The sequence below is a fragment of the Lycium ferocissimum genome, chromosome 7 (genome assembly GCF_029784015.1).
Source record: "Lycium ferocissimum isolate CSIRO_LF1 chromosome 7, AGI_CSIRO_Lferr_CH_V1, whole genome shotgun sequence".
NCBI classification, from domain to species: domain Eukaryota; kingdom Viridiplantae; phylum Streptophyta; class Magnoliopsida; order Solanales; family Solanaceae; genus Lycium; species Lycium ferocissimum.
Window position 1 is genome coordinate 22,356,552 of NC_081348.1, and position 11,741 is coordinate 22,368,292.

Here is an 11,741-nt window from a genome sequence, read left to right on the forward strand (position 1 = left end):
TTTATTTTTTAAATTTAATACCAAGTCAAAAGAGGGCAATTTTTGTTGAGACGGAGGGAGTAGTTTATAAGGACAGCAAGAGTCCCAAATTCAAAGAACATCGTACATGTGTTGCAACTATACACGAATACCTAATCTCCTTCATCAAAGGAATAGATACAGACTACAGTACATGATAAAAGCTGGCTTCTAGATATTTGTGTCTCATTGCTTAAGGAGGCAAAAGGTTTGTGCAAACTTGACGCACTAATACATAAACTAGAAGCAGATGGCATTTTATGAGTTATGATTTATTCGATTTAGATAGTTTATTATCTGTGTGAAATGGTTAAAAATTACTCTCAAACATTTGCTAATATATGCCCTTCATTAACCTATACATTTACTTTTTTTTCCGCGGATTGCCCTTCATTTGGGGAGGTCTTTAATTTTTGCCCTTCAAATTGGTGGTCTTTAAGTATTGCCCCTCGCCTAACAACCTGAGGTTGTGGGTTCGAACTCCAGCTCAGTAAAAAAAAAAAAATATCGCAAGGCAGAATTTTGCAAATTTGCCATGCAATTCTACTATTTGGCTTAGGCGCGTAATTTCAGACGCACAGTGACTGAAGTAATTACATGCAAATACGCTCGAATACTGCAGAATTTAAAGATCACCATTTTGAGGGGTAAAAATTAAAGACCACCTCTAGCGAAGGGCAATCCTGCCCATACATTTAAAGAAGCTTTCGTTGTTATCTCTCGTCTCAAATATGGCCTTTTCACTAATAATTTTCTACTATGAATAAATTGCTCTGATTTTGTTGACAAGATGGAAACCACCTTTTTAATTGTTCAAAAACATGCTTCAAATTATTGCACTTGCTGCTGAATAACTTAGTTCTTTTCTTATTCTTAAATAACTTAAATTTAAGTAATATATACATTGATAGTGTAAGAATATTTGGTCATTGGTGTAACAGATCGATTGATATAGTGATATTATAGGGCCCAGTTTTTGGCCTTTGAAGTCGTTTTACCATTTCATATCATTGTACGCACTCACAGCGACAAAGACATGACTGAGAATGAGGGAACAGTTGGTTCAATGAATTGGATCATACATATAATTGGCTTCAATGATTTGAGTTTGGTAAATGACACCTCGGGCTAAAAAAAAAAATCGGATGACTCTTATGGGAAGAAACATCACTTTCAAAATTGCCATGACTTGAGCTGAAATTTAATTTGTAGCTTTGTAGGACAATGCTCATGGATCAAAAGGACAAATAAGGAAGACCATAAACAAATGCATGCACCACCAGAAATTACCAGGAAAGGTAACAGGGCCTAAGCAAATCTATTAAAATCAATGTTAGAACAAAAATAGAAGAACGAAAACCATACCTGATCATTAACCTGGCAACCGGCCCGGTTCAAACTAGTAACCGGACCGGTAAAACCGGAACCGGAACCGGTTTACCGGTTACGGTTAATCGTTTATAACCTACCGGTCCGGTTTTGATTTTTTTGAGACAGGAACCGGACCGGTTAAACCGGTCAAAATAATTTATTATTTTTTTTTTTTAATGTAGTCGTTGCGTAAAATGGGCTGGACCGTCGGCCAACGGTTCCAAACTCCCCTTTTGGCCCCCCAACCCCCCAAACTTTTTTTTTTAACACTTTAACCCATCCCCCACCCCTATATAAACCCCTCTCCATTTCCATTTTAATCCACACCAATTCACTCATCTCTTTCTCTCAATTTCTCTCAATTATAGTTACTTTGCAACAATTAGCCACTTTAAATTTCTCTCAATTAAATATTATAAAGTTTTATTCTAGTTTCAATTATTAATTTTGCAATTATAATATTGTTGGTGGAGTTGGTGATTTCGCAACAATCCGAAGTAGCTTTGGTGGATTTGCAATTCTAGCCGCCTTCACCTTGTTGAAAATTAGTCCGGCAATTTGGTACCTTCGTTCCAACTCTATCTTTATTTTTCGCTATTTAATTTACGCAATTTAATTCTAGCAATTTAATTTGTTGCAATTTATTTTCTTGTGATTTATTTGATTGTGATTTAAATTAATTCTATTTAATAATAGCGAAGAGATTTAAACGTGGTGCCGATAGTAGTGGTATTGTTAGGGGTGGGTTTAATGAGGAAACACTGTGAACGAAACGCCTAATTTAGGTATTGATGTTGGTGGAAATAATCCACTTTTAGATCATGAGGCAATGCAACAACATTATACCGACACTTTTAATGAAATTGATGATAATGATGATGATGAAACACAAGCCCCGGAAAATCCCATAGGAGATACAGGTCCTGCACAATCACATACACAAGACAAACCTCCAAGAACTCATAAGCCAACCGCTAAAATCTGGGAATTTATGACTAAGAATAAGGAAAGACAAACAGCTACATGCAATATATGTAGACAAGAATTTGTTTTTAAGCAACAAACTAGTAAGGATGGTGGAACGGCGAATCATATGAAAGGTAAACATAAGGATGTTTGGGGAGGGCAAACGGGTTCAAATCTAGGGGGTATTCAAATGACAATAGACCCACGAACCGCTAAAAATTTTAAGTATGACAAGAAAAAAGGGCGTGTAGAAATAGCTAAAATAGTTGCTTTCGATGCTCTACCATTTTTCTTTCCTTCGGGTTTGGGGTTTGTTACTTATATTCAACGTTGTTATAATCCGCTATTTGAGGGTATTCCTAGAAGTACTTGTAGAGCGGATGTTATAGATTTGTATAAAAAATATAGATTTTATTTGTGCCATGTATTTAATTATTTAAATTGTAATGTTTCTCTTACCGCCGATTTGGGTCTTAGTCTTAACAATTAGATTTTTTTGCTATTACATGCCATTGGGTTGATGATAATTGGGTGATGCAAAAAAGAATTATAGCTTTTTTATATGATGAAGGGAAGGTCGTCACGATGGAAAAATTTTAGCGGATTCAATGTCTACTATTATGAGATTTTTTAACATTTATAGAAAAACACTTTATATTCCTTTAGATAATGCTTCTAATAATACAAAGGCGATTGGTCTTTTAAAAAGGGAATTAAATCCTCCGCTAAAAAATATTTTTCATGTGAGATGTAGTTGTCACATTTTAAACTTGATTGTTAAAGATGGTCTTGAGTGTTTTCAAGATTCTATTCAAAAAGTTAGAAATGCGGTTGCGTTTCTTTTTGGTAATGCTAATAGGGTAAAACTGAGAGATTTTAAGAATTCTTGTGTGGAAAATGGCCTTAGACATAGGAAAATTTAAGTAGAAGTTGACACTAGGTGGAACTACACTTACATTATGTTACAACAAGCATATGATTATAGGATTCCCATACAACAAGTTCACAACCATTTTAATACGAATAGTGATGATTGGTTAAATATTACCGATTGGGAAGATGTTAAGGAATGTGTTGAACTCTTACAAAAATTTTATAATGCAACTCTTGCTTTTTCTAGCTAATTCTATCCCACGGTAACCTAAATTTTAGCCTACTTAGCGAAAATAGCTAGAGTTTTACAAGAATATAAAAATAAATTCGCTTATCAAGCGGCTATTTTTAATATGACAAAAAAATTTAAGAAGTATTTTTTTTCCCATCCCAACTTTATTTATATTGGGTTCTCTTTTAAATCCTTGTTTAAAAATGTCTTATACTAGAGCATTGGTTAATCAAATTTATACCTTTTTAGAAATTGAAGAGGATGTTAAACCATCTTTAACTGACGTCGAGCTCGTGATTGATGCCGAGTTTAGAAAAGTTTTTAGTCATTATTCTAATTTGGAAGAAAATACTACACCCGTTGCTCCAAGCCGTACTACTTCTCAAAGTAGCAAAAAGGGCTTGTCGGGTTTGTCGCATTTAAAAGTTTTACATTCACATCCAACTCCTTCTCATAATGCAAACTTTGATGAATATCACTTTTATTTGATGCATCCAAATGTGGATATCAACCAACTAGATGATTTGGACGTCTTAGCATAGTGGAAGAAATACAAGGCGAGTCATCCGATATTTTCAAGAATGGCTCGAGATATCCTTACGGTTCAAATATCAATCGTGGCTTTGAAGAGTGCATTTAGCCAAGGAAGACAACAAATTGGAGACCATAGACACTCATTATCCGGATTTAGCTTGCAAGTACTAGTGTGCATTCGCGATTGGATTAGATCGGAGCGACGCAACCAAAACTTAGAAGCGGTGGAAGGCGAAGAGGAAGAGATTGAAGATTTGATAGCAAATGGAGTAGACCAAATGGAAGACTTTGAAGATATCTCCATGACCGAATATGATATGGCGGATATTAGCCAAATGATTGACACTTTTTTATTTTATTATTCTACTATTTCTTTGCAACTCATGTATTATTTGCAAGTTAAAAAAAATTACAACTTGCAAATAAATGTTATCCATGAATGAATAAAATATATGGCTCATTGAGCTTTCTTCTATTTACTTGTGTTCGTATTTTTACTTATATTAAGTTAGGAATATACCTAAAATATACTAAGAATATACTTATAATATACATCTACTTAAATTAAAAACTAGAAAGTTATATACTTGAAAAATAACTAAAATATACTAAGAATATACTTACAATATACATCTACTTAAATTAAAAACTAGAAAGTTATATACTTGAAAAATAACTAAAATATACTAAGAATATACTTATAATATAAATATACTTAATTTATAAAATAGGAATTTATAAACTTAGAAAAAACTTAAGCTATAAATAACTTAAGTTATAATACATATAACTTAAACATATATATATACATACATATATATATATAAGTTATAAGTATATATAGTATATATATAACTTAAACATATATATATAAGCTATAACTATATATAGTATACAAATAACTTAAACATATATATATAACTTATAGCTATATATAGTATACATATAACTTAAACATATATATATAACTTATAACTATATATAGTATATATAACTTAAATATATATATATATATATATATATATAAGTTATATAACCTAAGTATATTGATATATATATAAGTATATTCTTTGTATATTTTAGATATATATAGTATAACTTGAGCATATAACTTAATATATATATATATATATATATATATATATATATATATATATACACACACACGTATATCTTTGTTAGTCAGTAAATATTTAAACTTTACCTATAAACTTATATAACATATGTAATTATACCTACAATATACTAATAAATACTATAATGTATATACACTATACAAAAAAAAAAAAAAAAAAAAAAAAAGGGGTTTTCTAACATTTTGGACCGGTCCGGTCCGATTTCCAGTTTGAAATTGGTAAACCGGAACCGGTGGCCGGTTTCGGTTTTTACACCGGAAACCGGCCGGTTTTATAACTGGTTACCGGTCCGTTCCGGTCAAACCGGTTGCCAGGCTTACCTGATCAGTTTGTACAAAGATGGAATAACACGGACACTAATTAAAGGCGATCCAGTCTCATTTTTCTGTATCAAAGATTCTGTTATACAACCTTTCAGGACGTTGCATGGTTAGATGAAACTAGATAATAATAAGATGAAGATATCCCACCTCAGCGAATGGAAGAATAGTTCTCAAACATGTTATAAGAGTGTTTATCTGAAGTAAGAAACACGATCGGAAATTAAATACAGAAACTGTCAAAGTTTTACACAAACCATTGAAATCAAAGCTGTAACTTTAATCCAGATAAATAACCCTTCCCAGATTTCTTCAGATGTTAGTATCCATACAAAAATATTCAAAGCATCTCCTTTTTCTTGGAGAGGACAATGTTTAATGCTATTCTATACTTGTTCATTGGGAGAGTAGAGAGAACAGACGCATGAATTCTTTTTACAAGGATTCAGACCCTCATAGGTAATATCTTAACCCATGGCATACTTCTGGGTCCAACTCCGGGCAGTTGATTCGTATTTGGCCCTGTCTGTCTTGTACATGTGAGCAATCTCGGGCACCAGGGGGTCATCAGGGTTTGGGTCCGTCAGAAGTGAGCAAATTGAAAGCAAAACCTGAAGGCAATACAAAAACCTTTCCCCCTTAATAAACATATCTATATGCACACACTCAATAAAAATCAACCAGCTAATTGGTGGAGAGCGCTGTTCAAAGAGAATATATTAATCCATGCAAAAGATTCATGATCTCATTAGAGTACTCATACACGATAATATTCAGCAACACTGTTGCATGGGTTTAATGCAGAGGTGGATGGAGCACTATAACTAGGGGTTCAATTGAACCCCAAACTTTTGATGCGGGGTATAAATTTATGTGTAAAATTTACTTAAATTACAATAAATAGTAGATATGAACCCATAACTTTAGAAATATATTAGTTCAATGCTAAAAAATTTAAAAGATTGAACCCCTAAAATTTAAATCCTAGATCCGCCTCTGGTTAATGGACATCTTACATAGAACTGAACTGCTTCACCAGTACTACAAAGGCTAGAATGAAAACCACAAAGAGGGCCCAAGGAAAAAATCCCTATCATCTGTAATGTACACTTAAATAATTTCCTTTTTTTTTTTCCTTTTTTTTTTTTTTTTTGGAAACTGGTACTATTAAAATCATTTCCTTTTTTAATGTCTATTTATTTTTATTTTCTATCCAACTATCCTTCAGATTATATCAATTGGCTGATGGCTTCAAAATCTATTTGAACCATGATGACTCCCAAGGCCCTAAAAGAATATTCATGTTTCTTTAGCTTGTATTACTTAGCAGAAGATAAAAGTTAGCTTGAAAGGTAAGAACGGACCTTGGAAATAGTTAAGGCAGGGCTCCATTGCTCCTTCAATATGTCAAGGCATATACTGCCATTACTGTTAATATTTGGATGGAAAACTTTTGTCCTAAAAGCAACCTGCAAGGATACATCCATAACTGTAACACAGTACGTTGACAGGAAAATAACACATGTTTATGTATGCACATGAGCTCCACCAAATATTGCCAGATAAGTATCATGGCTGACATGTTGAGTTTTCAAATAGTTGGGATGTATACGTATTATAGTTCTACTATGAATGTGTACAGACACATGGAGAGAGAGACAACTATGTTGATCTTAACCATGAGTTCTTCCCAGTGAAGCTGAACCTTGCACATTCTCAATGTTTCACCAAGAAGAAATTTATTCATTCTATAAATGCTGTATTGAGTACTCTGTGCTGCTAAGTGTGGCCGGCAGGAAGATACAGGATACGGTGTTTTTCATGAAATATATTATACTAATAAGATGTTTCCTGGAGTTCCAGTACATGACTCACAATGCTTAATTGGTAAGTCACACTCAACAATAAGCCTAAATTCAATGAGGAAGCTCCCACTAGTCCTCTTTCGTTACCTATCAGGGACCCGAGAAAAAAGTGAAAAGCATGCAAAATAAGCTAATTGAAGTACCTATATATCTTCTCTATCTTTTCTCTATTTTCTAGGCTTGAGCTAGTTCATGTAACTTAGAGAAATTGACGTCTCAACTATCCAACAGGTGTAATCAACAAGCCTACAAGAAAATAAACCAGCAGTCGATCCGCTACTGACATGTCGCAAGTTAACAGCCCAGATCTACTTAAACAGCCCAGATCTACTTATTCTGTTGGGTGCAATGCCCTAAAAAGCTATGCTCCATAACCAGGAGCTCGTTACCAGAAAATCTACACCAACATCCTCATTCAAAGTTAAATTAGAAAACAGTTGAATTCAACAGAACTATGCTCCAAGTAGTGAACCTGAAAAATAAATATGGCATTGGCAAACAGCAGAAATAATTACTAAGGCAGAAGTCATTAACTCATGAAGTAATTTGAACCATTTCATACCTTAGGAGGTTTGAATGGATAATCAGGAGGAAAATGTATAGTAACTAAAAATACACCGCCGGTATAAGGGCTGTCTGGGGGACCCATAATTGTGGCCTGCCAGTGAAACATGTCCTCTCCAACAGGCCCTGTTACCAGATGGTAAAAAGGCAAGGAAGATAATAACAGTCAAGGATCAATCACATAGCACGTACATCCCTTACAAAGGTGCAATAATATTGTCACACCATGTTGAAGAATTAACAAAAGGCCATATACCACAAGTCCACAACTAAATAAGCTTACAAGATACTCTAGTGGATACTCCATAGGACAGAAAAAGTTAAGACACAGCTGGCAACAACAATAGCATTTTGAGAAAACTAGAAAGAACTATGATACACATAATGCACTGGGATAACAATGTAGGCAGAGAATTCTCAATGAAGACATCTAGGCTGGGACTACATTTAATTGCAAGGCTTCAATAAGAATAATATGGTTCTCCCTCACCACATGAGGAGAACAAACACAAAGTGGAAGGAATGAACTGAATGTGTGATGAATGAATGATATACTACAAAACAAACCAACACTTGCAATCGCTTCAAGAAAGTATCTATTGTTGTATAGGTTATGTAAAGAGAACCCATTACACAAAACCCTCACGTATAAACCTTTTTTCTTCTTGTCAAGAGGAATCGGTACTTCTAAACTAAAGAGTAAACAAATACGACAGCCTACATATGGATAAAATGAAATCTCTACAGAAAAGCTTTTCCAATCTTCATTAGAAATCCAGACTGCACTCAGCCAAAATATGCTTCAGCTCAACACAAGAAAGAAGAGCGCTTATCCCAATCTATGCTGAAGGACGAAGCAAATACAGGTACTTAGCTCACTAATTAACTTCCCTCATATCACCGCCTAAACTACAGTGTCCAAGGTTGGTCTTTATAGTCCACAAAGCACGCAAGAGACAGGAAGCACAACAGTAGAAGATGCTTAAAAAACCTTATGGCTGACCTCACATGAGATGGCTTGTCAAGGTAACCTGGCACGACTGTCCTAGAATTAACTTATTAAAAGATACAACATATCAATTTTAACAAAAGTGTGAAACTTCTATCCATGGCTTTCTGCAATTACCATTTCAAATTTTAAGGGTAACATGCAGAACCTTAGAGAATGTTTCTAAAATTTTCTAAAATTAAACCTTATCTAGAATTAAACCTTATTGCAATTTGCTCCTATACAATCGGTGCTTGCTTAGACAATGACAGTTAAATATACTCCGAACTTCATAGAAATAGAAATAGCTGTTTACATTCTGACATAGCATGATTATTTTCCCCTTTGAAAATCTATGTCGTCTGATTCCTTCTCAAAAGAAAAGTCTGTGTTGTCTGACTATTGAGTGAAACTTCTTTTCCCAGAGAACAATACAAAGTTCGACTCTCATAAGGAAATTAACATGGGAGAAAACATACTAAACCATCCCCAGTCTTTACCACCTCTAGTTGTCTCAGCTGAGCTGTGTCATACCTTCCTCATATGGAACCAAAACTTACTCTAAAGGACTTAGCATTTCCTGATGTTAATTAAAGGCAGCGCTGTAAAGGAAAGAAGCAAACTCGAGCTTGGCTATATTTTACATGAATTAAGATCAAGCTCATGCTCCGCCTGAGTAAATTTTGAGTTTAAGATTAGCCAATTCATTGGTAAAGAGTAGCCTACATGAGGCTCGTTTAAACTCCATTCTTTTATCTATTCTTCTTAAATACAAATAAACCAACATGCTAATTAAACTAATCATTTTCCAGTTATTAGGGAACATGGAAACTCTAACCGAAGAGGAAATGACTTCCATAGAAAAAGAGGGTAGCAACAACGAGTCAAACCAAGCTTTCCCGGATTCTGTTTGACTAACAATTAAGCAACAAAACAAGCTCAAAATTTGTTCACTTCATAAATAAATGAGACATGTCAAGAATTGACGAGCCTAGTCAAGTTGTTCACTTACAGCTCTAATAAAGATGGCAAAGAAGTGTAGGAGTTAATATAGTTTAAATTAACTCTAGAGAAAATAAAAGGCAAAATGAAATCCAGATATAGAACCACTATCTAGGGCCTAAAATATGAAAGTAGATACATAGTAATATAAAGAGTGATCAGAAAATCAAAAATCATAAAATGACAATGACAGAGAGACATGTGATTGGGAGATCGATTGTTTAACGAAGGAACAATAAACAATGAAACTTTACGGCAGCCTCTTCGTTCACTTGCATTGCATCACATTCAAAATATCAAAATTATTCAATTGAGAGACAGATCCCTCAGAGACAAATAGCAATAAAGGAGAAATTCTTAAGATTACATTTGTTCTCTACTTTTCTCCGAAATAAAGAGAATCTAGCATTTGATTTCGATACAAAAATGTTTAGACAATTGAATTTTCTTTCTATATTATGTTGCATCAGCATTCAAAAGTTGATCCAGCACATTAAGTCTTAGCTTAAAGTGTTTTTAGGTTCAAAAGGAGTAAAATATCTACAAGGGTAGCCCAGAGGGATAGAAGGTTCAAGAATTCTCAGAAAAGGGGCTTCGTAAAACTCCAATCTAGTATTCATATTTGAGGGGAGAATTGTACTTTTATTTGTAATAATAATAACTAACTAACTGGATAATCCATACGATTTTGCACTTCTCGACAAATATCATTTGTTTTATTCTAAGTGGGCATTCAGTTTTGGGTAATGCGAAACTACAAAATCCTTCACTATATTGTTGTGCTTGAATCGTAGCAAATCTTGACTATGGTATCACAATGAGCCACACCACAAAATAATTTTTAGGAAGGAGCCATACTAAAAATCAAGCATCAGAACAAGGTATAAAAAACGCAAACCACCTCAGCAAAGTTGAGCCTAAACTTTTTACCCTAATAAATAAGTCAATTTCTTATTTGAGTGGCAAGTTCTCCCTCTGTTCACTTTTACTTGTCAATTTGAATAATCTTCAGAGCTATATTGAATTAGATTAATTCAATATTTTAAAATTTAAATTTAAATGTTTAAAAACTAGATGAAAAATAATATAAGTTAGCAATTCTCCTCGTAATAGTATGATGAAAAAATACACAAAGTCCACTTTAGTTTTACTCTCGATAAGCGAAACATGACAAGTAAAAGTAAAAGCATGTAATATACTATAAAACAATGACAGATAACCAAGGAATATTACCGAAAAATTGAAAACATTACACAAACATTATTTAAAAAAACAAAAAAAGGTGTAATGAGAGAAGAAGGGTACCGGCGCTGCAAGAGGTAGGAGGATCCTTTTGAAGATCCTTAAGCTCCTTCAATATCCGTTTCGAAGCCATCACACACAAGGCACAAAAATCGAGATCTAATCTGATATAACCAAATACAATAACCTGATCAGATGCAAAAATTCACGAGAAACACAACCAATTATATAGATATGCGAAGAACTGAAGAACCTGATTCAGAGAGAATAATTGGTTCCGTTCCTTGTTGGTTCCGCAGAGTGGCTGCCTTTTAACGCCAACAGGGCAGGCCCCCTTTTCCCAATATAGAGTATTTAATTTCTCCGTGTTACACACCTTCCGTCCAAATGCAACTTCCCCGGTCCAATCATTCCAAATAATTAACATTTTTAGTACATAGTTATAACTATATATGTGATTTTTTTTTAAAAAAAAAAAAAAAAGTGCAGTCAAATGCAGATTTATTCAACTTTACTGAATAAGAAATAACGATATGACAATAAACATAATTGAGTCGTCAATTGTGTCAATGGGAACTGAGGTTACTGGGTTAAGATTATTTCTTCTCAAATTATGGAGTGTGTTAAAGT

The 11,741-nt window shown here is 33.8% G+C and overlaps 1 protein-coding gene across 2 annotated transcripts; it reads right to left on the bottom strand.

The window, feature by feature from the left end:
* Positions 1-5,609: 5,609 nt before the first annotated feature.
* LOC132063817 (ubiquitin-conjugating enzyme E2 28) lies at positions 5,610-11,524 on the bottom strand. Of its 2 annotated transcripts, XM_059456544.1 has the most exons (5): positions 11,365-11,524; positions 11,175-11,275; positions 7,878-8,005; positions 6,815-6,919; positions 5,610-6,061 (listed from the first exon to the last, which is right to left on the bottom strand). In XM_059456544.1, exons 2-5 carry the CDS (start codon positions 11,242-11,244, stop codon positions 5,918-5,920), a joined length of 447 nt encoding a protein of 148 aa, XP_059312527.1. In that variant the 5' UTR covers positions 11,245-11,275; positions 11,365-11,524; the 3' UTR covers positions 5,610-5,917. The 2 variants fall into 2 exon arrangements, with proteins under 2 accessions (XP_059312527.1, XP_059312526.1); XM_059456543.1 differs by lacking the exon at positions 11,365-11,524 and having other exon boundaries at positions 11,175-11,338.
* Between the last annotated feature and the right edge of the window lie 217 nt (positions 11,525-11,741).

Excerpts from the sequence above, each read along its gene's own strand:
- LOC132063817 (XM_059456544.1), bottom strand. The coding sequence starts at position 11,244 with ATGGCTTCGAAACGGATATTGAAGGAGCTTAAGGATCTTCAAAAGGAT. Across the intron at positions 8,006-11,174 it reads TCCTACCTCTTGCAGCGCCG|GGCCTGTTGGAGAGGACATG; the intron begins GTACCCTTCTTC and ends ATCTGGTAACAG. Across the intron at positions 6,062-6,814 it reads CTGCCTTAACTATTTCCAAG|GTTTTGCTTTCAATTTGCTC; the intron begins GTCCGTTCTTAC and ends TATTGCCTTCAG.